This window comes from Sus scrofa, chromosome X (genome assembly GCF_000003025.6).
Source record: "Sus scrofa isolate TJ Tabasco breed Duroc chromosome X, Sscrofa11.1, whole genome shotgun sequence".
Lineage (NCBI taxonomy): Eukaryota > Metazoa > Chordata > Mammalia > Artiodactyla > Suidae > Sus > Sus scrofa.
In genome coordinates this window covers 39,130,763-39,156,839 of record NC_010461.5, presented here as the reverse complement: position 1 = coordinate 39,156,839, position 26,077 = coordinate 39,130,763, and the positions used below count along the sequence as shown (strand labels likewise).

Here is a 26,077-nt window from a genome sequence, read left to right as displayed (position 1 = left end):
GAAGGATTTACCTGAGCTTTGCTGACTCTGTTGTCCAGGTGTTTTAGTAACATTTGCCAATTGAAAACAAATACCCCCAAAATACTGTCTTATGTCAAGACTATCTATTAGATAAATCACGGTAAAAAAAAATTTTTTTTTGTCTTTTTGCCTTTTCTAGGCCGCGCCTACGGCATATGGAGGTTCCCAGGCTAGGGGTCTCATCAGAGCTGTAGCCAGTGGCCTACGCCACAGCCACAGCAACACGGGATCCGAGCTGTGTCTGCAACCTACACCACAGCTCACGGCAACGCCAGATCCTTAACCCACTGAGCGAGGCCAGGGATCGAACCCGCAACCTCATGGTTCCTAGTCGGATTCGTTAACCACTGCGCCATGAAGGGAACTCCCACGGTAAAATCTGAAGACATTTCTACTGCAGGATTTTTATGGGAATCAGGTATTTCAAGGAAGAGCTAATAGTCATTTGATTCACTGAGACAGAAAAGATACCACTTCTGGTAGTATGGGAGGCTTCACCAAAGCAGTTAGGTAGGCTCGGGCAATTGGTTAAACCACATGGCAGGGGACCAAGAAGGAAAAAAAAAGCAAGCAGGGGTAACACAGAAGGTAGATGAGGCTTCAGCAAAGTGCTCAGAAAGCATAGCATAAAATGGTAAAAAAAAAAAAAAAAAAAAAAAAGGGAGTAGCTTGAGGAGGGTTAAGAGTAGAGGAGAAAAAAAAAATCCTGACATTGTGCCTTAATTTGCCATAACAAAATATCATAGACTGAGGTATGTATACATGTAACTGGGTTACTTTGCTGTACAGCAGAAATTGACAGAACACTGTAAATCACCTATGATACATTTTAAAAAACCCAAAATATCATAGACTGAGTGGCTTAAACAGCAGAAGTTCATTTCTCAGTTTTGGAGGCTTGGAAGTCTGAGATCAGAGTGCCAGCAAGGTTGGGGTCTGGTGAGGCTTCCTGGCCTGTACATAGTCACTTTCTCACTGTATCCTCATGTGGTAGAAGGGGTGAGAGAGAGAGAGAGAGAGAGAGAGAGAGAGAGAGAGAGAGAGAGAGAGAGAGAGGGAGCTCTGATGTCTTTTTCTAATAAGGGCACTAATCCTCTCATTAGGGCCTCACCCTCATGACCTCATCTGAACCTAATTACCCCCCAAAGGCCCTACCTCCATATAGCATCACACGGAAGAAAGGGCTTCAATATGACTTTCAGGAGGGACACGATTCAGTCCATAGCACACAGGAACCAAGGGGATGGAAAGGAATGAAAGGCGTATTCTATTCTTGCAAATCCCAACCTAGTGCCAATTGTCTCAAGACACGGGTGCCAGTCTTCTCTTGGGAAAAGCAAAGGCAGAAAGTATAATTAACAGTCTTCGTACCCCTGAATATGAAATATAACTTACTCATGCCTTGGATGGAGCAGGGAAAAGTGAAAGTGGTACTGTAAGAAGTATGATGCTGACTTATGTAAAGTACAGGAAAGCTCAAGAAAGGCAGGAAGGGAATTCCTGCTGTGGTGCAGTAGGTTAAGGATCCAGAGTTGTCTCTGCAGCAGCTCTCGGGTTGTGGGGGGTTTGATCCCTGGCCCGGCATAGTGGGTAAGGATCCAGAATTGCTGTCGCTGTGGCATAGGTTGCAACTGTGGCTCAAATTCGATCCCTGGCCCGGGAACTTCCATATTCCAAAAAAAAAAAAAAGAGAGAGAGAGAGAGAGAGAAAGAAAGAAAGAAAGAAAGAAAGAAAGAAAGAAAGAAAGGAAGGAAGGAAGGAAGGAAGGAAGGAAGGAAGGAAGGAAGGAAAGAGAAAAAGAAGAAAGAAAGAGAGAGAGAGAGAGAAAGAAAAGAAGGAAGGAAGGAAGGAAGGAGGGAAGGAAGGAAAGAAAGAAAGAAAGAAAGAAAGAAAGAAAGAAAGAAAGAAAGAAAGGGAAGGAAGGAAATGAAGTCAGGAAGCTCTTTGGATTTTACAACTAGTTTGGGGTACAGATAAAGTTGCTGAACAACTGGATTCAGCAAATGGACTTAGCAAGCGGCTGAAAACTAGGTTGAAAGCTCTCTAAGCACGGGATCTAGGTCTCTCCATCATTACCGTCTTTAGCACTTAACAGAGCAGCTACCCTGTGAGGGGTACTCCATCCACACATGAATAAGTGAACTACTTTGTCCTCATGGCATTCAAGTGACATGTGCAATGGTTACTATACACCTGCCAGCTTGGCTATATCAGGAGGTATGAGGATGTGATGACCTGTTTCCTGCCCTCAAGGTAGACATGTACATCAACAAACAGAGTTTAAATGGAGTGATAGCATTGGTGTTTTAAGGATTCAGGGGAGGTAGAGGTGAAGCGAGCCCCCAGGGAGGTGAATGGGAGCAGAGAGACTGATCTAGACACTGCAGGAGAGGCAAGGGGCTTGGGGAAGCAGAGGGAAGACAGGGGAGTCTGGCGATGGGGTGGCAAAGACAGAGAATGGGGGGGAAGCTGAGGCTGGAATGAGCTTGGGTGATGGTGAGGAGGCTTGCTCGAAAGGATTTGCATGTGGAATTGTGGGAGGGCTGCTAAAGGCAGGGGGCCTAAGGTTAGCTCCAGGGAGGCCACGAAACCAGGTGAAGGGTCCTAGACATCACGTGACCACCACCAGGGCGAGGTCCACCCAATTTCTCATCTTTTTCTCTTATATTTCTGCATTCAAGTCACTGTTGGGAAAGTTTCCCCTACTCCTGGTTTACAAAGGATTGCTTTCAGGGCTTGTAGCGTTTAAATCTTTTACTTTTACATTCCTGACCTTTTTGAATATATCTTGGTATTTCGGGTGAGACATGGATTCAATTTTATCTTCTGCTTTGGGGCTATCTAATTGTTTCAGTACCATTTATTAATAACTCCATCTGAGGGGGGATGGGTCAGAGAGATAAAGAAGTCAACTTAGAGGGGTACCCACTGGCCAAGTCACAGACAATTTTAGCATGGGAAAAAATAAGGATAGTAATGGATTATAACCCATGAATAAAATAAAGATCCAGGAGTTCATCTTGCTATAAATAATAAGTGAATACATTGAAGGTTTGATGAGGAATGAGATATTTACACAGTCAGAGTACCTCTCCACAAAACAGTTATTAAGCACAAAAGAAAAGAAATAACTTTGTAGAAGATGCCTGGAAGGTACCACTTTCACCAAGATAGCAACCTTCCCATCGCTAGTGTTACTAGCGATTTTAACAGGACCAGTTAAAATTGTCCCGGATAGGATGCAATTACGAGAACAGAGATAGACTTCTGTGGTATTTCTGCCAACGATGCATAAAATGAATCTAATCACAAGGAAACATCAGACAAACCCCAACTGAGGGACCTTCTGCGACCTTCCTTGACGAGGGTCTTCTAAAGTGTCAAGATCATGGAAGTCAAGGCAAGCTTGAAAACGGTTCCAGATCCAAAGAGTCTGAAGAGCCAGCACAACGAAATGCTGCATATGATTCAGGACTGAATCTTTTTGCCAGAAAGGACATCACTGGGACAACTGGCAAAGCTTGAATGGGGTCTGAGGATTAGATCGTAATTATTGACAGTATTACTCTTCTCATGTTAAAGGCTGTATTGCGGTTTTGCAGGAGAGGGACTTTGTTCCTGGCAGATACACACTAAACTATTTGGGGATGGGGGTCATGCGACATCATGGTAACAACTTATTTTCAAATGCTTCAAGGAATAAAATTTTCTTTATACGGTACTTGCCATTTTTCTGTAAGTTTGAGATTGTGTAAAACATGGTTACAGACAGAAACCAACCTCCATCTTTTCCTGACTTGAGATTCGCCTTTTATCACATGGTAAATTTCCACGGGTAATTGAATGAACATATGCCCTTGGGCTGTCTGCTCATGAATTAATGCCTTCTTAAGGCTGTCTACTCCTGAATTAATGCTGCTCTGTTTTAGTCACAAAAGCTGTTATAACTATTAAAAAACTTAATTCAATGAGTAAATTTAAAGATCTAATTGGCTTTATTCAATGATTCATGAATCAGGCGGGGTTCCATCCCAGCGAGCTGAAAGGAGCTCTGAGGAACTCTACAAAATAGAAGGAGGCAGGGGGTGAGGCAAGTGAGTCATAAACAACAACAAAAAAAAAATGAATTATTTCGGGCAAGGACACCTTCTTTTGGGTGAAGGCAGGGTCTATTAGGCAGACTTCCTCACTGGTGCTGACCAGGAAATCAGGACATTCAGTTGAGGTTACATTCCTGGAGAAGGTAGAAATTGCAGTTAGAACACTGTAAATCCACTATAATGGAAAAAATAAAAATCATTATTAAAAAAAAGAAATTGCAGTTAGGTTAGGTATTAAGTCTTGATTTGGTGATGTTGGCTAACACAAGTGACTCCATTTTGGGAGTGTTGTTTCTTTTCTTTCTTCTTTCTTTCTCTCTCTTCTTTCTTTCTTTCTTTCTTTCTTTCTTTCTTTCTTTCTTTCTTTCTTTCTTTCTTTCTTTCTTCTTTCTTTCTTTTGTCTTTTTTTTGCTATTTCTTGGGCCGCCCCTGCGGCATATGGAGGTTCCCAGGCTAGGGGTTGAATCGGAGCCATAGCCACCGGCCTACGCCAGAGCCACAGCAACGCGGGATCCGAGCCGCGTCTGCAACCTACACCACAGCTCACGGCGACGCCGGATCGTTAACCCACTGAGCAAGGGCAGGGACCGAACCCGCAACCTCATGGTTCCTAGTCGGATTCATTAACCACTGCGCCACAACGGGAACTCCTCTTTTCTTTTTTTAAAATAGTACCTAGTAAGTTCAGCTCTCTGCTTCCCTTTATTTTCTTCTTTTTAAGGATTTTCCTAGCTATTCTGAGGTAACTCTCTCTATTTGCACATCCTTTGTGTAAAACTCAAATCAATAGAAAATTCTGCAAGTGACAAGAGATTTTAATAAAATAACAGGTTATTAAATATACAAACATGAAAGTCCTCCATTAAAAAAACAGTATTATATTCAAAGATGTAATGAAACAAAAGGCCTCATTCACAATAGGAAAAAAAAACACACACAAAGCATAAAATTAACAAAGTACATCCAAAACATATATGAGGAAAAATTATAAAACAGTTTGGAAATACACAGGAGTATCTTTGATCAAGTGGGAAAATATTTCATGTTCTTGGATAAAAAGGCAATACCATAAAATATATTGGTTTTTTCCAAGTTAATTTTATAAATTTAACAGATTCCAGTAAAATCTGTCAGCCCCCTTCAGGGCTTGCCTCAGCTGTTTGTTTGTTTGTTTGTTTGTTTGTTTGTTTTTAGGGCCACACCTGCAGCGTATGGAAATCAGAGCTGCAGCTGAGGCCTAAGACACAGCCACAGCTATGCCAGATCGGAGCCTGATCTGCAACCTACACCAAAGCTTGGGACCACGCCAGATTCTTAACCCACTGAGGGAGGCCAGGGATGGAACCCACATCCTCATGGATACCAGTCAGGTTCTTAACCCACTGAGCCCCAGTGGGAACTCCAGATTGCCTCAGCTTTAGAAAGTCAGGTCACTGTCCTGAGGTAGCCCACAGCCAATGAGGGGTTGAGGCAAGGGTCCAAAGGCCTTGGACCCTGTTGCAAGGAGGAATAAGTCTGCAGGGCCATTCCGGTCTCAGAACTCCCTGCACAGTTGGTTGCGCTTCCCATTAGGACTGAATTACAGGTCAACTTCTTCAACTTCCCATTTCCTTCCTTTCCCTTCTGGATCCTGTGAGCCCTCACTAATAAATCTCCTGTTCACCAATCACCCTTAAAGTCATTAAACACTCTGAGGCCTCGCTAGCCTACGTGAGCAAACCGAAACCTCGCCCAGTCCGTGCACTTGTGTCTGAGAAATAGAAATTTAAGAACAACCAATCACAAACAGCCAGCTAAGTTTCCCCAGGTTAAGTTCTAGCCAATCAAATAATTCCCTTGCTTTGCTTCCCTCTCCGCTCTGTCAAAGCCTTGCCCCTAGCTCCTGTCATCAGAGTGCCCCCAACCACTAGGCAGCTGCTTCATTCAAATGGATGTTTGCTCAATTACATTCCTGGAAATGTTCATGAACCTCAGTTTATCAGACTCTTTCAGAGTCTGTTTGGTGAGTACTCTAGACCTGGGCTCTTGGATTTGGCTTCATCCGCGAGCACAGAATCCTCGATCCTGTGGGATTAGAGACAGTACTCTCAGCTCCGGGCTTTAGGCATAAGGCTGCTCTCTACCCCTGAAGAAAATGACCTCAATGTCATTATGATACCGCTACTGTCCCTGAGAAATGGTAATTCCCACAGGGTCTCTAGTTTGTGCTCTCTTGTGGAATATTTCTCTTCCCTTAGAGACATGGATACCTGACTTAAAAAACTGTGATGCTATAAATCATCTGAAGAGGCCCCTTGCCATACTCGGCTGCTGGTCACAATCCTGGCTTTACCACCTCAGGCAAATGCGTCTCAGTGGGAGCTGCCAAAACCTGTAATTATATCATATGTTGTACATACTGAATATATTATTATATATTTTGCATGTTAAAATTATGTAATTAATATGGCATGTGTTAACATATGCATGTGTAATGTAGTTCTATCATATTCGATATCACTATGTCTTATATTTCAGAGGTATGCTCAGGATTTCTATTGTTTGTAATACATTTCAGGTTTTTGCAGTCTATTGCTCAAGTCCTACTTCACTTATTTTTACCGTTGTTCATAATTTAAAGCCCTAAGAGTCACACCATCTACAGTGAAGAGTAATTTTTTTCCTTCAACACCTTCATTTCCATCACCTGGTAGAAAGTCAATTTCTATTACTTAGAAGAGTTCAAGTCAGCTCGAGCCTCAGCGATCAGCATCGGTTTGCAATGTGTAAGCCTTCCCACCAGGAATATGTCTGGCCGTGGTAGCTGTCTATACACAGAGCTCCGCATCTTATAACCATGGTCGCCAGACACAACTGCAACTGCCATCTGGCATCTACATGACACAAATGTCTACTTATAAAGAAAACACGGAGGAGTTCCTCTTGTGGCGCAGTGAAAATGAATCTGATTAGTATCCATGAGGATTCGGGTTCGATCCCTGGCCCCGCTCCGTGGGTCTGGGATCCGGCGTGGCCATGAGCTCTGGGGTAGGTCGCAGACACGGCTCGGATCCCGCATTGCTGTGGCTGTGGCGTAGGCTGGCAGCTGCAGCTCTAATTTGATGCCAAGACGCCTAGCCTGGGAACTTCCATATGCTGCGGGTGTGGCCTTTAAAAAAAAAAAAAAAGAGAGAGAGGCCATGGAGAGCTTAACTCAAGACTACATAAAGTAACCCAAGGACTGATTCTGCATCTGTGACTTCACACCATGAAACAAGAATCATATAAATAAGAATAATTAGTTGAAAAGAACATTATTCCACAACCAATAATTAGTATACAGTGGAGCTCTAATATTAATTTCTAATTTCTTCTTCCCCAAAGAACTGGTAAAAACCCTTAACACAGTGCTCTGGGGAAATGTTCTGAGCTTTTCTTTTTTCTAAGCTGAATATTTTGCAGTTTGCCTTTCCTCTGTGTGTCCCATTGAGTCCTTGTCATGTCACCTGATACATCAGCCTTTGTTTAGGAAAACTTACTGTGATTTGTAGAAATGTTCTTAGTTTCATAGGGAACAGACTTGGGGTTGCCAAGGAGGAGGGGGAGGGAGTAGGATGGAGTTTGAAGTTAGTAGATGCAAACTATTACATTTAGAATGGATAAGTGGAGTTCCCATCGTGGCACAGTGGTTAACGAATCTGACTAGGAACTATGAGGTTGCAGGTTTGATCCCTGGCCTCGCTCAGTGGGTTCAGGATCCGGCATTGCCTTGCGCTGGGTGTAGGTGGCAGACGCGGCTCGGATCCCGCGTTGCTGTGGCTGTGGTGTAGGCTGGCGGCTACAGCTCCAATTAGACCCCTAGCCTGGGAACCTCCATGTGCCACAGGTGCAGCCCTAAAAGGACAAAAAAAAAAAAAAGACTAAATAAATAAATAAATAGAATGGATAAGCAATGAGGTCCTGCTGTATAGCACAGGGAACTATACCCAACCTCCTGTGATTAGACCGTGATATAAAAGAATATAAAAAAAGAATGCATATGTATGACGGAGTCACTCTGCTGTACAGCAGAAACTGGCACAACATTCTAAATCAATTATACTTTAATTAAAAGATTTAAGAAAATAAAACTTTATTCTTAATGGTGTTTAAAAAAATATTCTTCATCTCAACATGAGTCATTGTAAAAAAAAAAAAATCACTTTGGGTCCAGTTGGTTTAGCACTTATGTTGCAAAAAAGATTTGTTTTGTTTCACCATGTTCTGGAACATGTCTAGGTATGACCTCTCTCCTTTTTTTTGATTTTGCTTGTTAGGACTGCACCTAAAAAGTTCCAGGTCAGGGACCAAGTTGGAATTACAGCCACTGGCCTACACCACAGCCACAGCAAGGCGGGATCTGAGCCGAGACTGCGACCTACACTACAGCTCACGGCAACACCGGATCCTTAACCCACTGAGCAAGGCCAGGGATTGACCCTACATCCTCGTGGATACTAGTCAGGCTCATTTCTGCTGGGAAATCTGACTTTTTTTTTTTTTTTTTTTTTTTTGGCTGTGCCTGTGTCATTCAGAAGTTCTCGGGCCAGGGATTGAACCCGTGTCACTGAAGTAATCAGAGCTACAGCAGTGATACCTGCTGAGCCACCAGGGAACTCCTGACCTCTATCTCCTGACCTCTGTCTTTCTGAAGCGTTGTGGCTTGGAGTTTTTGCTTGGAGTCACATGTTCTGGGGCCTCCCTTCTGTGTTGTGTCCCTTGGTCCCCTTCCTGTCCTAGATGTGGCAATTAGGTTGTAAAGAGCCATCGTCTAGTTCTTTGGGAAGAAAGGATCACTTCTCTTCCATCTCCACCTTGTATCTATAAGCCAGCTCAGCACATCCACCTAGTTCTTGGCCTGTTAAGGCACGTCACCAAGGAAGTCTGCCTTGTCCCTATCAGCTCTTCCTTAATTCAGTTCCTGACCAGGCCCCTGGCCGTGGGGCGGGTCTTTCCTTTAGCATCCTAAAGCAGTCTATGGACTTCTGAGTCAGATCTCACGCTTCTAGCCCAATGTCCTATGAAGGGCTTTGACCTGGATTGAAGCTGGGTGCCCCCACCTCTTGAGGGCTGCTTGAGGATGTTATTTCCCTCTAAGCAAGTCCTTGAGGTCGAAAGTATGGACTTGGCCCTTTGAAAGGTCCCCTACTGGGATCCAAGCTGATGATGGATATTTCACCAGCCAGAACCCAAGGCTCTATAACATTGAGCACTTGTTAAGTTGTTAAAATTCCGATTTCACATTGTTAATGAGCTGTGATGGCTGAGATCCTTTCATTCTTTGATTCTTCAATGTATGTTTCAAAAAAAAAGATTCACAGAGGAGGTGGGCAAAAAGAAACTGGTAAATTAAGAATCTCATTTTAAAACCAATTTTCTATCCCCTGTCTTCCAGCGTTCAAAAGAGAAAAAGCAAAAGCAAATGTGCAACTTAGATAATATCTGGTGAACTCTGTTCTGCACAGCCTGCCTCTTTATTGAAACCTAAGAGACTCACCGAGATATCTGTTAATGAAAAGCTGGATGGCAAGAAAGAAGTAATAAGGCTATTTTATCTCTTTGGCAGTCTTCTAATAAAAAAAAATGAAAGGAAAGTAAGTTCATTTTAATTGAAGAAAGAAACAGGGATTTCATCACGTCGGAAAGGCAAACAAACACTGCTTGGGGCAAACAGCCTTCTTCTGTGCTTCTCAGTTGGAGATGTCGTCTATTGGAACATGAATTAGGTTCATGGGAATTGTTTTCGTATTTGGCTTTCCTAGGATGCGCATCATTTGTTACTGATAAGGGCATATTCCCAGCGATGAGTGCCCTGTCTGACACAGAACGAGTGCTCAATAAATCACTCTGGAGTGGATGAATAAATGCTAATGCATGGTCTCATCCTACAAGAATGTATTATCTACTTGGGAAGAGAAGCCACACACACACACACACACACACACACACACACGATGTTCCCTATCATGTTATTCATTGTTACTATTTCACAATTATTATCTTATTATTCATGATTAGTCCTAAAGGTGGTCAAAATACATTCTTTGTACCCTGGACCATGTCTGGTTTTTCCGATGTTCCAGCCTCAAGCCTGCCTCCCACCTCTCCGCCTGGCGTGGGCTCGTCCGCCTTGACAGTTGATTAAGTTCATCCTTCAAGGCTCAGCCTAGCTGATGGTCCCTGAACGCTTGCATAACGAGCAGACATCATTCGGCTCACTTGAGACAGGTAAGGGGCTCTGGACCATGGAGCCGGTTCTGAAACTGATGGGGAACAGAGGCCTGGCGTAGAGGGAACTGTGTCCAAGGTGTGCGGGCCACAGACGGCCTCAGTGGCATCACCCGGAGCTTGTTGGAAATGCAGCTTCTCAGGCCCCACCCCAGACCTGGGTGGTTGGTACACACAGGCAAGTTTGCGAAGCACCGCTTTTAAGAGGCTTCATCTGGCTTCATGAGGCCAAGGGAGGGGAAGACAGACTTTGGGACTTAGCCCATCTCAGAGACGGAGGACCCCAAAACAGGCCTGGAACACGGCCTGGATGTGTCTCTAAAGACTCCTGTTTCCCCTACAAACTAAGGCTCGAGTTCGAATTCAACCCATTTTTGACCTCATAGAGCACAAGATAACGGCTTCCTTTTGTCTGGGGAAAAAAAATAAACACTGTGTGCCAGTGAGATTTCTCCGTAAACATCACGGAACTGTGGTTCTTCTCCTGCCTTTGTTGCCAGCTGGACATCAAGAAGGGACAGTCAGCCCGTGTTGGACTCAAAGCTTTATGTGCCCAGGCCTCTGGATGATTTTGCATGGCTGGAACCAAGCAAAGGACCTCCTGAGCAGATCTTACAAGTATCGGCTTCGCCCATCTCAGCCCACCCTCCTGGACATGTGATTCACTTGCAGGCTAGCTGAGGGGACAGAGTGTCACAGCTAAGGAGCCCGCAGCTTCAGGGACCTGTGGAGGTGAATGACTAGGACTTGAGGAGGCCAGCAGAGGCAGCCTGCTGGCTGAGGCAGTGGGGACGTGGGCTCGACATTCAAGTACCGGGGCTGTTTTATGCCAAAGCAGGAGAGATGCAAGCTCCTAGAACTCACCTTAGAGTTGGACCAAGACCTTCCCCTGTGACTTTTCAGTCACAGACACACCAAAACCCGCTTCTAATCTGAGGGCAGCAGAGGCTCAGAATTCTCTGGCAGCACGGGCTGGGGGGATGAGACGCAGGTTTACTTCAGGCTGTCATCAAGTCACCACACCCGGAGCCAGCCCCCGACCAGGCCCACTGCTTCCCTGGTCTGAACAGAAGCCCTTCACCCTATTACTTCTTGAAAAGCCATTGCTTCTTCCACTTGATTCTCAGAGCTGGCTTTCCTGGTGGTCTGAGGAAATACACCTCTGTTTTACTTGGAGCTGCCTCAGCTTAAACACCTGTTACGGTCTTGAATCACCCCTACGTTTGGCAGAGCCAAGGCCCTCTTCCCAGGGCCATAACTAGCTCCCCTTCCTGCTTGGGGGAGGCTCTGAATTCTGCCCTGCCCCTCCAAGGCCTCCGCCTGACAACACCCGTTCCCTGGATTCCTGCTTTGGCAGCTCACAGGGCAGACCCACTGAGCTGTTTTGACTCCTTGCAAACAGGAGGCTTTGTAAAATACTCTTTAGGTGTTGCATGGGCAATACCAGGCAAGAGCCTTCTTGAGCTCCCCGTGGGCATAGGGCAGGGAGCGTGGGGAAAGAAGTGGGTAATCGGAAGGCAGATGAGAGGGGGTGGGAAATGCCACTCAAGTATATGCCAAGATATTGGCAATACCGGGGAGGGTAGATCAAGGTGGGTCCTGGACTCTTCCTGGGTTTTTTTCTTTTGGCAATTATTATTTCTGGCTTTTTATCTTGCCTTTGTCCCTTTACCTCACTTTCCTCATCTGTAGAGTGGGTTGCCATAAGGTTGAATTGGAATCACGCATGTCAAATGCCCGGTACGGTGTGCCCGCTACCAGAAAAGCCCTCATTTACCGCTTGCTATTGTATTGCACCTTTCCAGGGAGGCACTGGGGTGCTGGAGGAAGACACCCCAATCTGCCACCCTCCCAGCCCCCAAGCTGAACAGCGCCTTAGGAAGCTGATGGGAAAATACCCTGCAGCGCAGAAGACCAGAGGGTGGTGGCCCTGGGGACGGCGTCTTGGAGGCCCCAGGTGATCTCTCTGTCCCTCGCGTCGCCCTCCCCAGGTTTTTGAGCTGCTGCGCTTCGGGCGGGGGCGGGGGCCGTGCGCTCCATCCGGCCAGCGCGTAGGCGGGCAGGCGGGGCTCCGCGACCTGACGCCCTGGGCGGGCAATATAGCCGCTCGGCGGAGGCGCGAGCGCGCGGGGGCAGCGCAGCGGGCAGGGGCCGAGATCCAGACACCCGAGCAGCTGGCCACCGGGGCGGCCCAGAGAAGGGCGAGCACCATGAGCAGCAAGTGCGACGTGGTCGTGGTAGGGGGCGGCATCTCAGGTCAGTGGCGGCCGCGCGCCCTCCTTCCTCCTCCCGGGCTCCGACAAGTGGCCGCCCCCGCGAGGTGCGCGGGGCGGCCGTGGGGGAGGGGAGCCCCTGGACTCTCGGTGCGCGGGCCGGGATCGAGGGGGTCTCCAGCGCCGCACACGGAATCCTCCCTCCGGGCAAGGATTTGGTGCGCACCCCGGTAGAAGCCGGCGGTTGCAAGTCTGCGGAAGGTCTGGGGCTAGACTTTGAACTTCTCCCCAGGACTGCGGCCAAGCCTGCCCTTGTTGGAATTTCTGAAGCGAGGAGGGGAGAAAGTGGGCAGGCGAGGGACTTTTGCCAGGGGGTGGCAGAAAGGGCAGTCATTTTGCCCCAACCTGACCTGAACACTACCGCCTCAGCTGGAACAGGTGTGCCTCGGTCCGTGTTGTTATTCTGGAGCCAGGAAAATGACCTTGAACAGCTCCCGGTTGAGAAAGAAGGAATTGGACCCGGGGGCAGTTGGTTACCGATGACCCCCCTGACCCCAGTTCTGACCCCAGTTCTGACCCCAGTTCTTTGTGGTTCCCTGATTGCCCTGGGTCCCCTTGGGGCTGCAGGGCCATCTTGTCAAATGCCCCTTCTCCTCTCATTCCCCTCCCCCCCCTCCACTCAGTGGAGGGTGACCCAGAAGCCCAGTAGGAATGGGGACAGAAACTGCCCTCTTAGACACGGGGAAGGTGGGGGAGGGGGGCTGGGCACACAGCAGGGCCCCCGAAACAGGAGCCAGAAGACAGATGGGGTCCGTGGGAGAACCCACCCGTTGGGGGAGGGGCCAGTGGAAATAAGCATTGCTTCCAGAACAGCCTGTTGAACAGACTCGTGGGGATGCCTTACTTAGCCCAACACCCCCCCCACCCCCCCTCCGGACCTCCTGGTGCTTGAGCCGTGATTAGGACACTTCCAAAACCCATGAATGTGTTGGCTAAAGATGTGCCCTAACCACATCTCAGGAGCAGGGCTGCACCTTGCTGCCTGTGAGGTGGGCAGGGCAGAGGTGCTCTGACTGGCTTGAGCCAGGTGAAGAAACCAAGATGTCGAATGTTGGATGCTGCCCTGGTTCTGGGATGCTCCCTCAATCTGGCCCTCCTCACCTTTGAGTCAGGCTGCCACTTCTGCCTACCCAGTCCTCCTGAGCTCACCAGTGCCAGGCTGTGTGCCCGGAGCTGTGGGCATGCGGATGCATAAGCACGACAGTGCACGGTGGCGGGCCAAGGCCATAGAGCTTCCATTTTTCTTTCAGTATTTTTGGCATCTTCATTCCTCGAGGAACTTGGATTTAAAAGCACATCTACCTCGCTGTTTTAGAAAATATTACGATGCTTCTCCATGCCCCCTTGCACCGCACGCCTTCTTATTGGAAGCTGAATTTTCTCTTTCCAGGCCTCAAATGTCCTTTTCTTGCCCAAAATATGTCTAATGGCTTCAGATTCTTCTATTTTCCCCTTCATTTTGGTCTTTCTGATTCGTACTCCAAACCTTCAAGCTCACTCAAATTATTCATGTTAGACTCATCTGGGAGGAAGGATAAGGGTTTAGCTATTTTCACAACAGTTGTGAATCTTGACTTTGCCCCCCCAAACTCTCCAAACAAGGAACTGATAAGTAGATCTGCCTTTTCTCCAGACTGTGATAGACATTGTTCTCAAAACCAAGAAAGCAGGGGTTTCAAGGCCTTACTCAGTTGTTTATCTGGTACATGGGGATAGCACCAATTAGTCCCAGCTAGATGACAAGGTCCTTGCGGAAGGTAAGTGAAGCAATGTGTGTGAAAATGGCCTTGCAAAGTCTAACATAAGTATGACACAAGATCTTGACCAGAGTTTTGCTCATTTATTCAAACCATAGGCATGAGGGCAGGCTGCGGTAGAGGATGCAAAAATAGACCCCATTGTCCTTGTCATGGAAGATTTGTCCATCTGGGAAGGGAGATTGGGTATCCAAAGATAGTACTGGGTAGAAAGCGGTGGGTACCATAAGAGAGGTCTAGTCCTTAATTCATTATCCACTCATTCAATGAACCTGCGCTTCCGGTCCCACATTCTTAGCCCAAAGGGAAGGAAAGATGAATTACACAGAGCCATAGCCCCAAGCCGATGTGGGAGGCAGTTAGGAGCAACGAACAGTCCTGTTTGGGCAGGACGTGCAGAAAGTTCGAGGAAAGGTGAATGTCGAACTCTGCCTGAGAAAATCCGGGCAGGCTTCCAAGAGGAGGTGACATCTGAAGTAGGTTTAAGGAATGGATATGAATTCACCAGGAGACTGGATGAAGAAAGTATCTGAAGCTGAGGAACAGCTTATATAGAATCACGATGAGTGTGTAGAAACGTGGTAGCATGCTTAGGAAACACAAAGAACTTCGGGGAGTTCCCGTCATGGCTCAGTGGTTAAGGAATCCGATTAGGAACGATGAGGTTGCGGGATCGGTCCCTGGCCTCGCTCAGTGGGTTAAGGATTCACTTTTGCCATGAGTTGGAGTGTAGGTTGCAGACGCAGCTCAGATCCCGCGTGGCTGTGGCTCTGGCGTAGGCCGGTGGCTACAGCTCCGATTCGACCCCTAGCATGGGAACCTCCATATGCCGAGGGAGTGGCCCTATAAACGGCAAAAAGACAAAAAAAAAAAAAAAAAAAAGAAGAAGAACTTAGGTGTGGGGAGTTGGCTGGGGGGCTTGTCAGAAACCAAGCTACAAAGGTAGGTTGGGTTGAATTGCGGGGAGCCTTGTATGTCATCCCCCAAAGATCTAGTTGCTTCTGTGGTCCAGGCACAGCCCCTGAGGGTTTTTCATTCACAGAGTAACGTGGGTCAAACGATGAGAATATGGGGATGCAAAGGAGGGGGCACGCAGCAGAAGAAGAGTAGGTTTGGGGGGAAGATGGAAGATGCCGAGAGGATGCCCAGGGAGAGGAGACTAGCAGCTGTTGATGTGAGGAAGAGGTTGGGCTTCCAGATTTGTGTGACAGAGAAGTTTTCGTGGAAGTCACTGAAGTCCATGCAATGACCCAAACCAAGAAGAGTGGGTGCCGAGGACTGAACTGAATGGGGAAGGGGGCGTGCTTACCTCCTCCACAGGGAGGAAGCTATTTCAGTCATTCTTTATGGTTTGATGAGAGCGATGAGGATACCGAGAAACTGAAAAACACGTCGTTAACCTCAGACCTTCGCTCAGATATCCTTCCCCGGGACAGCCCTCCTCGGTCCCTCCAGACGGGCTTAGACGCCTTTGTTTAATGCTCTTCTGCCGTCTTGTCCTCTTCCATGAGTTTTTAATTGTTCACCTATTAGTGTCATTTCTCATTCAATTATCTTTCTCCTCCACTAGGCTGTAAACCTCTGGAGCCCGGGGAGGTGTCTCTTTTTCTCCCTGAGAATCCCCACCCCCCCACCCCCACCCCCGGCTCCAAAGTTCTGCCTGGCCCAGTTAGCACTCAATAAATGTGTTGCATTAATGAACTTCAACTTTACCCCAGCAAAGTAGCGAATGATTGCATCTGCAGTGCACATCCGTTCACCACCAGTCCTCTTGCATTTCCTGCCAAAACCATATGGAGAATGGGAAAAGCGGTAAAATCAGAATTTTAGCATTAGGAGGTGACTGGTGCAGTGGCTTTAAAAAGGTCTGAAGTAGACTCTGGATTTTGTTTTTTTAACTTTGTTAATTATTAAACTGGGGATATTCTAGTAATTCTCTGATAGTTTTTGAGGCTGTCAGCAAATTTTAATCGCTCCCTTCAGCATAAACAGAGATGTACTAGGGTATCAGCTGGTTAATATATAACTTTCTTTTTTAATCTTTGAAAAATTCCAAGGAAGCCGTAGAACAGCTTTTTTGGGGAAACGTGTGTGGTATATAAACGCACACCTATGGAAACCTCTTCACCCAAGGGGCAGGTCATCCCTGGCGACTTGGCAGCGTCATGGCATTTCCCACACGGAGCTTCTGTCCTGAGTCTCAGTTTTGATGTTTGGTTTGGTCGAACCATGGAGACTATCTTTTGCAGTTCTGGAATGGCTCTTGCCCAAGCCTCAGAATAAAAGCTAAAAAAGGGAGACTTGAAGCAGAAAGGAGGATATTTTTTTTCCAAGCTTAACAGAGGGGATCTGGCCATCTCAGAGTGGCAGGCGCTTGGCTAAGAGCCTGGAAGAGTGGGAACCGAACAGTCGCTAACACCTGGGAGGTGATCTGGGCAGCCAGGAGGCAAGCCTGCTGCAGGCTGGATCCGGAGTTAAGGGCCGCCGTAGGCGGATGTGGCCTCTCCCTCCTCGCCTTTGATGAAGAAAGATGGAGAACCTCCCTGGGCTCCTGTAACCCACCTGCAGGTGCTAAAAAGGAGTGATCGTCTGGAAACCCTTGGAAGTTTGTGTATCCCAGTCAGGGACAGGCTCTAGAGAGGCACTGTGACAGTGTGAAAACAGCACACATCCCGCATCAAACACACATGTTACGAATCCCACTTCCCACACTTAACCTATTGTGTCACCTTAAAATTTCCCTTCCCTTCCTGTCCTTCAGCTGCTTTATCTTTATTTCTTTTTATTTTTATTTTTTTGTCTTTTGAGGGCCGCACTCGCAGCATAGGGAGGTTCCCAGGCTAGGGGTCTAATCGGAGCTACAGCTGCCGGCCTACACCACAGCCACCAGCCTATGCCACAGCCACAGCAACGCGGGGTCCGAGCTGCGTCTGTGACCTACACCCCGGCTCACGGCAACGCCGGATCCTGAACCCACTGAGCAAGGCCAGGGATTGAACGTGCAACCTCAGCGTTCCTAGGCAGATTCGTTTCTGCTGCACCACGACAGGAACTCCCAGCTGCTTTATCTTTAAATGGAGACTCCTGGAGTTCCCTGGTGGCCTAGCCGTTAAGGATCCGGTGACTGTCCCACCTGTGACACGGGTTTGATCCCTGGCCTCCCGGGAACTGGTGCATGCGGTGGGCATGGCCAAAACAAATGAGACTCCCAATGCCTCTGTGGGCAGAGAGATCGTTGCGAGGATTAGAAAGAATGCACAGGAAAGGCTGTACACGGTGGTCATGGTGTCTTCAGCGTGTACCCTTTGGGACATAACAGCCATTTTCAGCTTGTAGGGTTTTTCCATCTGGGGGAGCAGAGGCAGGCAGCTCTATGTAATCACTTCTACCTCTGTCCTAACCAGTGATTTTTCTTGCTGTGCAGCATTTAGAAGGCGGCAGCAGGATGCAAGGTATACGTGCGGGCATGGTTCTGGCCTCATCGTGCCCCATGCCATCCCTTTATTTACCCCCGACCCCCACCCTCCCAGAGAGGAGTCAGGGGAGCACAGGCTCTGTATTTCCTTACGACCCCAGCCTGGCTGCCGTTCTCATTCTGACCTCGTCCTCGTTTTAGCCACCTGCCTCCTGTCTTAATTATAAGAAATAATACATGGGACTATTATTTATTTCATTAATAATACTATTTCCTACTACTAATAAAAGAGCTAGCATTTTGAGTGTGGTGTCCATGCTAAATTGAGTGACAGCGAGGCGAGGCGACCCTGATATTAACATCTGCCAGGCACCAAATGCATTAGAAACCTTCACATAGAAATGGGTTCTGGATTTCGAATTTCTGATATGTTTCTCCCTTAAACATACACTCCCAAGAACTGGAGTTTAAGATTTGTCTTTCAGTTTAGCTGCTGACCTTCTTACATCATCTGTGTTAGTGAATCATATACAAGCTGAGAAAGTAGGGCTGTGAAGCAGCGTCTGTGTTATGAGATAATATTCCATGAGTGTGTGTGTGTGTGTGTGTGTGTGTGTGTACAGCCATTAGATACCTCCTTGACCCAAAGTTGGACCATGGAGTCAGTCGGCCGGCACACTGATACTTCAGATCCGTTTGTGCTTTGTGGCCATTTTGTCAACCTACTTAACAATAATGGTGAAAGTCCACTGTGTGCCTGCCAGATGCCAAACCCCATTTCAAGCCCTTTATATGCATCTTCTCTTTTAATCCTCTAACCCACTTTTGGAAGTAGATACCTTTATGATCCCTGTTTTCCAGATGAGAAAATTAAGGCTTGGAAAGATTACCAATTTAGCTTAAGGTGGCACAGCTAGTGGTGGAGCCAAGGTTAAACGCCATGCTCTTAATCTCCATGCTCTACCACCACTGGTTTCTTCTGTTCCCGGTGAAACTGGCACTGCAGGAGCAGTTGGTTCCAGTCTCTTGGCTTTTGCCCACTATCAGAGCAGCCATTTCCTCTGTAACAAGGACTTCGAATTTCTTTTGATATCATTTGCTCACACTGGAACAATGGGAAAAACATACACGTTGAGTAATGCCACTGATATGTGTGTCATCGAAGTTCGAAAATAAGCTGTTTTGTGGCTCGTTCAGCTTACTATCAAAAAAACACAAACAACCCAATCAAAAAAAGGAGAGAAGACCTAAGTAGACATTCCTCCAAAGAATACATACAGGTGGCCAACAGGCACATGAAAAGATGCTCAATATCACTAATTATTAGAGACATACAAATCAAAACTACAAGGAAGTATCGCTTCACCCCAGTCAGAAGGTCATCATTAAAAAATCTACAAGTAATAAATGCTGGAGAGGATGTGGAGAAAAGGGAAGCCTCTTACACTGTTGATGGGAATGTAAATTTGTGCAGCCACTATGGAACACACTATGGAGGTGGCTTAAAAAACTAAAACTAGAGTTATCATAGGATCCTGCAGTCCCACTCCTGGGCCTATATCCAGAAAAAAAAATCTAATTCAAAAAGATACACCTCAGTGTTCATAGGGGTGCTATTTACAATAGCCAAGACATGGAAACAACCTAAATGTCCATCGACAGAGGAATGGATCGAGACGATGTGGTACATATACACACTGGAATACTACTCAGCCATAAAAAAGATGAAATAATGCCATTTTGCAGCTACATGGATGGACCCAGATATTGTCATACTAAGTGAAGTAAGTCAGAAAAAAAAACACTATATGATATCACTTATGTGTGAAGTCTGAAAAAATGATACAAATGATTTACGGAAGAGAAATGGATTCACAAACAAAAACCCCCCAAAATTATGGTTACCAGAGGGGATAGTGGTATTGTGGGGGGGGGGGAGATAAACTAGGAGTTTGGGATTAACACATACACACTACTATATACAAAATAGAAAAAAAAAACAAAAAACAAAACCCAAAAAATAGATAACAAACAAGGACCTACTGTATAGCACAGGGAACTATATTCAATATCTTATAATGGAAAATAATCTTAAAAAGAAAATATTTATACATATATACATACATATATATACATATAAAACTGAATCACTTTGCTCTACACATGAAACTAACACGACATTGTAAATTAACTATATTTCAATTACGAAAATGGTTACGAGAAAAAAAGAAAGAAGAAAGAATACACACAGATACACAGATTATCCCTGGGGAAAAAATCTGCTTTTAAATGAAACGGCAAGAAAAAAAAATCAGCTGTTTTAATGATTCCTGCATTAAATAAATACAACAAATACACAGGTGGCCTCTGGCTCAAATTTATCTTAAGAACTTTAAGAGATAATTTAGTTTCTAACTTATTTCTCTAATATTTTGAGTCTCAGGAGCATTTTTATGTTCTGTGGACATGGTCAAATCCATGTAATATTCCAGTGTCAAGTGTTTCTCCAGGGAGCAGTAATCACAACTAGTATTGCTATCACCAAATTCTAATGTTCCTACATTTCTTAATTCCCTTCAAGATTCAAACTCCATATGCATATGCACTTGACTGAAGTGCATTGAATTACAATGTCTGCCATTTAACTACCATTTAAAATTAGTGAGTAGAAGTTCCTCTTATGGTGCAATGGGTTAAGAATCTGACTGCATAGCTCGGGTCACTGTGGAGATGCTGGTTTGATCCCCTGCGTGGTGCAGTGGCTTAAGGATCTGGCATTGCCGGAACTGCGGTGTAGGTCGAAGCTGCAGCTCAGATGCACTCCCTGGCTTGGGAACTTCCATATGCCATGGGTGCAGCCATAAAAAAAATAAATTATTACAGGCGACAAGGTCATAATAGAACGGCAAACGTCAAGTCAGCACCTGAGACAAATGAAACTTGACTTTGTATCAGAACTACCACTAACTTTAGTTTCATCTTTGGATTTTATGGCCATTATACTTAGAGTCTTGGTAATGTTCCCTGTGTGTGTGTGTCTCTCTCTCCATCCCTAGACCTTATTTACCATATTTAATTTAAATTGCCTGTTTAAGCATCTGCGAGGCCTCACTTGATCATAGGCTCTCAAAATCAGGGACTTCATATAATATATCTCCCTTGCTCTGCAAAAAACCCAACTCACCCCAGCCCCCGGAGACTGAATTAAATTGATAGAATCCCTTGATCAAGATCATGGGTCCTCTCAGGCTTTGGACTGAGAGAAGATAAGCCTTAACAGCCAGAAATCTATTCAAACAGTGGGACTAACCTTTCACTTCCTGGAGGAAGCAGAATAACACAGAAGTTAATTAAACACAAGGACTCTGAGAGCCTAAGACTTGGGTTCAAATCGTACCTGTGTCCCTAGCTGTATAGCTTGGGCTAGTTCTTCAGATCTTCACTTATAAAGTGGAGTGGTGGTCCTGGGGCTAACTTCTGGAATGCTCGGTAAATGTTAACTCTGCTATTTTTACAAGTCAGCAGGCAATACTTAACTGAGGGATCCTGCAAATGTACAAAAATGAATACACTTCTAAGTCCAAAAAATGGGCCAAACTGAGGGGCTATGTTCAGAATGCGTATTTTTGTCTGCCTAACAGAGTACTTTGGAAGTTTGCTCAGGTTAAAAGTGCAGCGTTAAGGAGTTCCTGCTGTGGTGCAACAGGATCTGCGGCATCTCTGGAAAGCTGGGGTGCTGGTTTGATCCCCAGCCTAACACTGTTGCCTCAGCTGTGGCGTAGGTTGCAACTGCGGCTTGGATCTTGATCACCCCCCTCCCCCGGGCCCCCGTGCTGCCCGGGAGCTCCATATGTGTCAAGGTGGCCCAACAAGTAGGAAGACAACGTGCAGCATTACCATTTTGCAGGGGCCCCGAGTTTGTTAGGCTTAGCTTTTCAGGAATGTCTCTGAATAAAAGGCATTATTTCTCTTGATAATGGTATAAAATTCTTTCCTGACTTTGAACCTCCAAATCCCATACATTTCTTCTGAGCTAAAAAAAAAAAAAAAAAAAAAAAAAAGTATGCTCTCATATTGGTGACTGAAGATAGAAACATCTTTAGTTTTACCTGCTAGTAAGAATACCAGGTTTTCCAGCCAAGGAAAGCAGACCAAGAGAGGCCAAAGGGCTGGCTCTAGGCCTATAGCCACTTCTTTTGAATAAAATCACTGGCCTGGAGGATGAACCCTCAGCTTTAGGAAGAAGGGCAATTGGAAGAAGAACATGACCAAAGGATACTGAGTGGGAGATAAGCACTAATGTTTCAGATGCACTGTTTCTGCTTTCAAGTTCACAAAGTGGATCCATCTTCAACCTCTTCTGTTGTTAACTCAGTAAAGTAACTACAGGAAACCAAGTCCCAGTAAGCAATGATCTCAAGTCAGCAAGTGTTGGTTTTCCATTTTATTTTATTTTATGTTCCTTTTTTCTTTTATTCCTTATGGAAGCTGCCAAGCTAGGGGTCCAATCAGAACTGCAGCTACAGCCTACGGCACAGCCACGGCAACACTGGATCCTTAACCCACCGAGTGAGGCCAGGGATCAAACCCATATCCTCAAGGAGACACTCTTGGGTCCTTAACTTGCTGAGCCACAACAGGAACTCCTTTTCTTTGTTTAAATTTTATGCTATTAAGGTATAGTTGACTTACAGCATGTTTTTGCAATCGGAGACACAAGACCAGCACATACAAGCAATAAGAAATGACTAGAAATAATGAATAATTGAGTTCTGTCCCATGGGACCCAAGGACTCAGGCAGAAGAAATCACTCAAGACCCTGGGAGTTGGAGAAATTCTCATTAAGGGAGTGGAATTCAAACAGGTCCTGAAGAACAGTCACAAAAAATAATATTTTCCCATTGAAGTTTTATATGTGAATTGAAGGACTTGAGTGTCTTTAAAATTTTCCTTAAAAAATAAAAGATCAAAGTGATGTTCTTTCTAAGGGTTGTGACCCAGCTTATGAAATGACAAACACACGCCTTAGGCAATCTCACTCACTAGTGGTTCATCCTATTTTGTAACATCGAAGTTGTCATTGAAACGTGTCGCTTTGGCAGAGGGCAGACTCAGAGGGCAACTCAGGTAGATTCAACCTTCCTGAGGTGAGTCATGTCGCCATAGTCTCCAGGTGATGGCATCTTAAATGTCGTATTCTAGTTAATTTCCACTTCAGGCCGGAAGGTTAAGCTCTTGACCTTATGTTAGTCACCCCTTATCTGGGCCGTTGTTCACGCTGGACCCGTTGTCATCATCGTCACCACTTAGCAGAATTGCACAATGTCAGAGGGGCCCTTCTAGATCCTTAGTTTTGTTTGCACTCGTTCCCGTCTAAATAATACCCCCTTTCTGTTTACCTTGCACACATCTCCCATGATTCTTTTAGAGTGAATTTTGAGTCCTGACTTCCTTCATCTTTTGGAGCTGGAGCTACTTTTTAGTCCTGTGATCCCAGTTGTGTTTCTATCTTAAATTGTGTCTTTATAATCATGTTTCATTCTATCTCATGTCTTTGGGTTGGTTTCCAGTTTTTCACATGATAGCAACAAGCTCTTTGGAAGAGTTTTGTTATCCAGCCGGGCCTCTTTTTCAGATAACTTAGGGTACAGTGAGGAATTAATAAGCAAATTAATGAACAACCACAGTGTCCTGGAAATTTTTAAGGAAGAAGGCCACTGCTGTAAATGAAAGATGAAATCACATTCTTTCTTGGTTATTTACAGGTTTTTTTTCTGGAGAGGTGGGAACTTTTTTTTAAAATGCGAATTGCAGAAATAATACATATTTATTGTGAAAAATCCGTAAATTATAAAATAAAGCAGAAAGAAAATTAAAATAATCTATAATGATCCCTACAAAAAAACCAGTCACTATTACTATATTACTATTGTCACACATGCATATATATATATGTATATATATATATATTTTTTTTTTTGCAAACCATCTACTGTATTTATCATACTCACTGGTAGTCTAACAGGTTATGCATGTTTAACCGTGTCTTAAATGCTCTTCTTTTTTTTTTTTTTTTTTTTTTTTTTTTTTTTTTTTATTAAATTTTATTTTCCCACTGTACAGCAAGGGGGTCAGGTTATCCTTACATGTATACATTACAATTACAGTTTTTCCCCCACCATTTCTTCTGTTGCAACATGAGTATCTAGACATAGTTCTCAATGCTATTCAGCGGGATCTTCTTGTAAATCTATTCTACGTTGTGACTGATAAGCCCAAGCTCCCGATCCCTCCCACTCCCTCCCCCTCCCATCAGGCAACCACAAGTCTCTTCTCCAAGTCCATGATTGATTTTCTTTTCTGAGGAGATGTTCATTTGTGCTGGATATTAGATTCCAGTTATAAGTGATGTCATATGGTATTTGTCTTTGTCTTTCTGGCTCATTTCACTCAGTATGAGATTCTCTAGTTCCATCCATGTTGCTGCAAATGGCATGATGTCATCCTTTTTTATGGCTGAGTAGTATTCCATCGTGTATATATACCACATCTTCCGAATCCAATCCTCTGTCGATGGACATTTGGATTGTTTCCATGTCCTGGCTATTGTGAATAGTGCTGCAATGAACATGCGGGTGCATGTGTCTCTTTTAAGTAGAGCTTTGTCCGGATAGATGCCCAAGAGTGGGATTGCAGGGTCATATGGAAGTTCTATGTATATATTTCTAAGGTATCTCCAAACTGTTCTCCATAGTGGCTGTACCAGTTTACATTCCCACCAGCAGTGCAGGAGGGTTCCCTTTTCTCCACAGCCCCTCCAGCACTTGTTATTTGTGGATTTATTAATGATGGCCATTCTGACTGGTGTGAGGTGGTATCTCATGGTAGTTTTGATTTGCATTTCTCTTATAATCAGCGATGTTGAGCATTTTTTCATGTGTTTGTTGGCCATCTGTATATCTTCCTTGGAGAAATGTCTATTCAGGTCTTTTGCCCATTTTTCCATTGATTGATTGGTTTTTTTGCTGTTGAGTTGTATAAGTTGCTTGTATATTCTAGAGATTAAGCCCTTGTCAGTTGCATCATTTGAAACTATTTTCTCCCATTCTGTAAGTTGTCTTTTTGTTTTCTTTTGGGTTTCCTTTGCTGTGCAAAAGCTTTTCAGTTTGATGAGGTCCCATGGGTTTATTTTTGCTCTAATTTCTATTGCTTTGGGAGACTGACCTGAGAAAATATTCATGATGTTGATGTCAGAGAGTGTTTTGCCTATGTTTTCTTCTAGGAGTTTGATGGTGTCCTGTCGTATATTTAAGTCTTTCAGCCATTTGGAGTTTATTTTTGTGCATGGTGTGAGGGTGTGTTCTAGTTTCATTGCTTTGCATACAGCTGTCCAGGTTTCCCAGCAATGCTTGCTGAATAGACTTTCCTTTTCCCATTTGATGTTCTTGCCTCCCTTGTCAAAGATTAATTGACCATAGGTGTCAGGGTTAATTTCCAGATTCTCTATTCTGTTCCATTGGTCTGTCTGTCTGTTTTGATACCAGTACCACACTGTTTTGATGACTGTGGCTTTGTAGTATTTCTTGAAGTCTGGGAGAGTTATGCCTCCTGCTTGGTTTTTGTTTCTCAGGATTGCTTTGGCGATTCTGGGTCTTTTGTTGTTCCATATAAATGTTTGGATTGTTTGTTCTAGTTCTGTGAAAAATGTCCTGGGTAATTTGATAGGGATTGCATTGAATCTGTAGATTGCTTTGGGTAGGATGGCCATTTTCACAATATTGATTTTTCCAATCCAGGAACATGGAATATCTTTCCATTTTTTTACATCTTCTTTGATTTCTTTGATTAAGGTTTTATAGTTCTCGGCATATAGGTCCTTTACCTCTTTGGTTAGGTGTATTCCGAGGTATTTTATTTTGTGAGGTACAATTTTAAAAGGTATCGTATTTTTGTATTCCTTTTCTAATGCTTCATTGCTGGTATACAGAAATGCAACTGACTTCTGAATGTTAATCTTATATCCTGCCACTTTGCTGAATTTATTAATCAGTTCAAGGAGTTTTGGGGTTGAGTCCTTAGGGTTTTCTAGGTATAGAATCATGTCATCTGCATACAGTGACAGTTTGATCTCTTCTCTTCCTATATGGATGCCTTTGATTTCTTTTGTTTGTCTAATTGCTGTGGCTAAGACTTCCAAAACTATGTTGAAGAGCAGTGGTGAGAGTGGGCATCCCTGTCTTGTTCCAGATTTGAGTGAGAAGGC

At 44.9% G+C, this 26,077-nt stretch overlaps 1 protein-coding gene and 1 long non-coding RNA gene across 2 annotated transcripts in view; one reads left to right on the top strand and one right to left on the bottom strand.

Moving 5' to 3' along the window:
* On the bottom strand, nucleotides 4,021-12,351 carry LOC106506951. The gene is made up of 3 exons (XR_001302614.2): nucleotides 12,267-12,351; nucleotides 11,233-11,340; nucleotides 4,021-4,256 (listed from the first exon to the last, which is right to left on the bottom strand). It is a non-coding gene; the product is annotated as an uncharacterized LOC106506951 (long non-coding RNA).
* Nucleotides 12,451-26,077, top strand: part of MAOB (monoamine oxidase B) — a 118,417-nt gene continuing 104,790 nt past the window's right edge. The window contains 1 exon segment of the mRNA NM_001001864.1: nucleotides 12,451-12,624. Within this exon segment, the coding sequence (NP_001001864.1) occupies nucleotides 12,579-12,624 (46 nt within the window). The 5' untranslated portion in view covers nucleotides 12,451-12,578.